The sequence below is a fragment of the Mandrillus leucophaeus genome, unplaced genomic scaffold, assembly GCF_000951045.1.
Source record: "Mandrillus leucophaeus isolate KB7577 unplaced genomic scaffold, Mleu.le_1.0 Scaffold261, whole genome shotgun sequence".
In the NCBI taxonomy this organism is placed as follows: domain Eukaryota; kingdom Metazoa; phylum Chordata; class Mammalia; order Primates; family Cercopithecidae; genus Mandrillus; species Mandrillus leucophaeus.
The window spans coordinates 1,140,563-1,141,571 of NW_012102710.1; the positions used below are offsets into that span (position 1 = coordinate 1,140,563).

The following is a 1,009-nucleotide window of genomic DNA, read 5'->3' on the forward strand; positions in this document are numbered from 1 at the left end:
GCTTTTCCCCTTTCATCTACCTGTTGTATTTAACCAAATCAAGTTTCCCTCTATAAAATTTCTGCCTGCCTGTATTTAGCATACATATAGAGTAATGAAATTTTAGGTTTAGAAGGGGCGTGGTTTAATCTCTTCTATTTAAAGAAACGATGATTTGTGCACGTATCGTTTTTCTGTATCACCAAGCCCTCCAGACAGCAAACCAACATCTTCCTGGCCTAGTGTACTTTTTAATATACTATTATAACTTGTTAATTTATGAATTTCCTTTATTTGTACTTTAACCAAGTGTAAGGGAAGTATCATGCTGTGTGCAAAAGTGAATAGGGATGTATTTGAATATTTTTTATTTGTGCATATTTGCACGTATTTATTACACTTTTCTTTTTAAATTTTTATTCAGCTTTCTAAAACCAATTTTTCCAACAACAACGATTTCCGTGCTCTTCTGCAGTCTTTGTATGCTACTTTCAAGGAGTTCAAAATGCATGAGCAGATTGAAAATGAATACATTATTGGTTTGCTTCAACAACGCAGCCAGACCATTTATAATGTACATTCTGACAATAAACTCTCTGAGATGCTTAGCCTCTTTGAAAAGGGACTGAAGAATGTTAAGGTAAGTTTGCAAAAATGGATATTTAACTGTCAAAACTTGTGCCATCTTCTGGTATGTCATTGGCAAAACTTGTCACTGTTTTATAGTAAATGATGTAATGTTAAAAAAAAATTATTGCCGGGCGCGGTGGCTCACGCCTGTAATCCCAGCACTTTGGGAGGCCGAGGCGGGCGGATCACAAGATCAGGAGGTCGAGACCATCCTGGATCCTGGCTAACACGGTGAAACCCCGTCTCTACTAAAAATGCAAAAAATTAGCTGGGCATGGTGGTGGCAGGTGCCTGTAGTCCCGGCTACTCGGGAGGCTGAGGCAGGAGAATGGCGTGAACCCGGGAGGCAGAGCTTGCAATGAGCCAAGATCGCGCCACTGTACTCCAGCCTGGGCGATAG

At 40.1% G+C, this 1,009-nt stretch overlaps 1 protein-coding gene across 2 annotated transcripts in view; it reads left to right on the plus strand.

The window, feature by feature from the left end:
• Nucleotides 1-401: 401 nt before the first annotated feature.
• The window catches only part of FBXL5 (F-box and leucine-rich repeat protein 5), a 51,215-nt gene continuing 50,607 nt past the window's right edge, over nt 402-1,009 (plus strand). For both annotated transcript variants that reach the window (XM_011984107.1, XM_011984106.1), the window contains exon 1: nt 402-619. In XM_011984107.1, coding sequence (XP_011839497.1) covers nt 612-619 — 8 coding nt within the window. In that variant the 5' untranslated portion in view covers nt 402-611. The remainder of the gene's footprint in view (nt 620-1,009) is intronic.